Source organism: Orycteropus afer, unplaced genomic scaffold, assembly GCF_000298275.1.
Source record: "Orycteropus afer afer isolate SDZICR_OR568_19922 unplaced genomic scaffold, OryAfe1.0 scaffold00130, whole genome shotgun sequence".
NCBI classification, from domain to species: Eukaryota; Metazoa; Chordata; class Mammalia; order Tubulidentata; family Orycteropodidae; genus Orycteropus; species Orycteropus afer.
Window position 1 is genome coordinate 5,950,037 of NW_006921717.1, and position 1,691 is coordinate 5,951,727.

At 58.1% G+C, this 1,691-nt stretch overlaps 1 protein-coding gene across 1 annotated transcript in view; it reads left to right on the plus strand.

The window, feature by feature from the left end:
* The first annotated feature begins 284 nt into the window (after positions 1 to 284).
* The window catches only part of PLAAT5 (phospholipase A and acyltransferase 5), a 35,262-nt gene continuing 33,855 nt past the window's right edge, over positions 285 to 1,691 (plus strand). The window contains exons 1-3 of the mRNA XM_007944997.1: positions 285 to 378; positions 852 to 1,004; positions 1,141 to 1,158. Of these exons, the coding sequence (XP_007943188.1) occupies positions 285 to 378; positions 852 to 1,004; positions 1,141 to 1,158 (265 nt within the window). The remainder of the gene's footprint in view (positions 379 to 851; positions 1,005 to 1,140; positions 1,159 to 1,691) is intronic.

Sequence of the window (1,691 nt, forward strand, 5' to 3'; positions counted from 1 at the left end):
CCCCTAGCCACGCGCGCGCTCCTGGGGTTGCAACCCGCCTCGCCCCCTCTGTCCCTTCTCCGCCCCCGCAGCCCTTCCCCTTGTCACCGCGCCGTCCCCCGCGAGCCCGCACGGTTAGCGGCGCGCCCCGCCCTCTGGTCCCTCCCTGTCTCCGCAGCCCCTCTCCGCGCCGCCCCAGCGCCGACGACCCAGCGGCTGTGCGCACCAGCGGTCGCGCCCACTGGGACCCGGCCGGGCGCGTCCTTGCTTGCGAAGCCTGGGGCTGGCGGAGGAGCAGCGGCGGGATGGGCTTGAGCCCAGCGGCCGCCGGAGGCGAGCACGGGCTCCGCCTCTCTCGGTTCTCCAGGTCCCACTCCAGAACCGCCTCAAAAGCCTCGGGTACTTGGGCCCCGGGGTGGCGGACCCCGATAGTCACTTGTTAGGGCTCCGTGACAGGCAGTGGTGCCCCAGCGGGTCTGCTTCGGGAATGGAGCCCTCAGCACAGAAGCCCCGGGCCCTCCAGGCCCTCTGGAGGTTCCGGCCACTGCTGTGGCGTAGTGCCTAAGGCACTTGACTGCTAACCGGAAGGCTGGGTATTGAAACCCACCAACCGCTCCTTGGAAGGAAGGTTGGGCAATCTACTTCTGTAGTGATACCGCCTCAGAGGGGTTGGTTTTTCGGTTTGTAGCCGCTGACTCCGGCCACAGGACCCTCAAAAAAGTCCCATAGTGATCATCAGATTGAGCAAAACACCCGTTCGGCATAATTAGTGAATAATGCGGAACGACCATTTATTATTAATTTAATCACAGACAGGACCTCCCCAGAGAGCCAGGCAACCCAGGCTCTGGAACCTTCCCACTGCGTTTCAGGTGGAAGGCAGGCCGACGTAGCAGCTGCCCCTGCAGGAAGAGCTGAGAATGACCCTGGCTCCACCTTCGCTGAACAGGCCCAACCCCGAGATTCCTGCAAGTACCGGAGAGCAGCAGCCCTTTCCTTTTCACCTTCACCCCCATTCGGCCCTGGTAATTCAAAGTCTGTCTCTCCCAGGCCTCCCTTCACTCAACCAAAAAAGTATTGAGGGCTGACCCAGAGCCAGGCAAGATTACAGCTCCAGGCCACATCTCATGGCCTCAGGCTGCTCCAATTCTCCTCTAACAGGTTTAAACCTCCTGAGAGGTAATTACGGTTTCAAATAGCATTTTCTTTTTCTTGAATTAGAAGAATCCGTGGGATGCCAAAAGTTGGCCCAGCTCCGGCCCAAGTCACCCAAGCTGCCCAAGTCACCAGACGAGGGAACAAGTGGCCCACAGGGGTAAGATTCTTGGTATAAAAGGACTAGGTCTTTGGGCAGTAGACAAGCCTTTTGAAGTGCTGACTTTGATGGGTATTTTGTAAAACAAATCCTGGCCCAGTTTCTGTGTGAACCAGAAACTGGGCTCTCGGTCATGACAGTGGATGTGTGACCAGGCCTGGGACCCACTGGCTGGTGTGCAGTGGTTTCTCACCACTGGGCTGTTCTCCAGACCACTGAGAAAAGAATCACTTTGGAAGGGGCCTCACAGTGTTGCCGACTGGTGTCGCTAACTAATGAATGCTGCAAAACCGTGATGTTTGCCTCTTTAAACGCCAAGGGGCTGAGTTACGGAGAAGAGCTATGCTGAAAATGTGTCCCCCTCATCCCCACATATGGTGTAGTTTTGGAGAAGAAT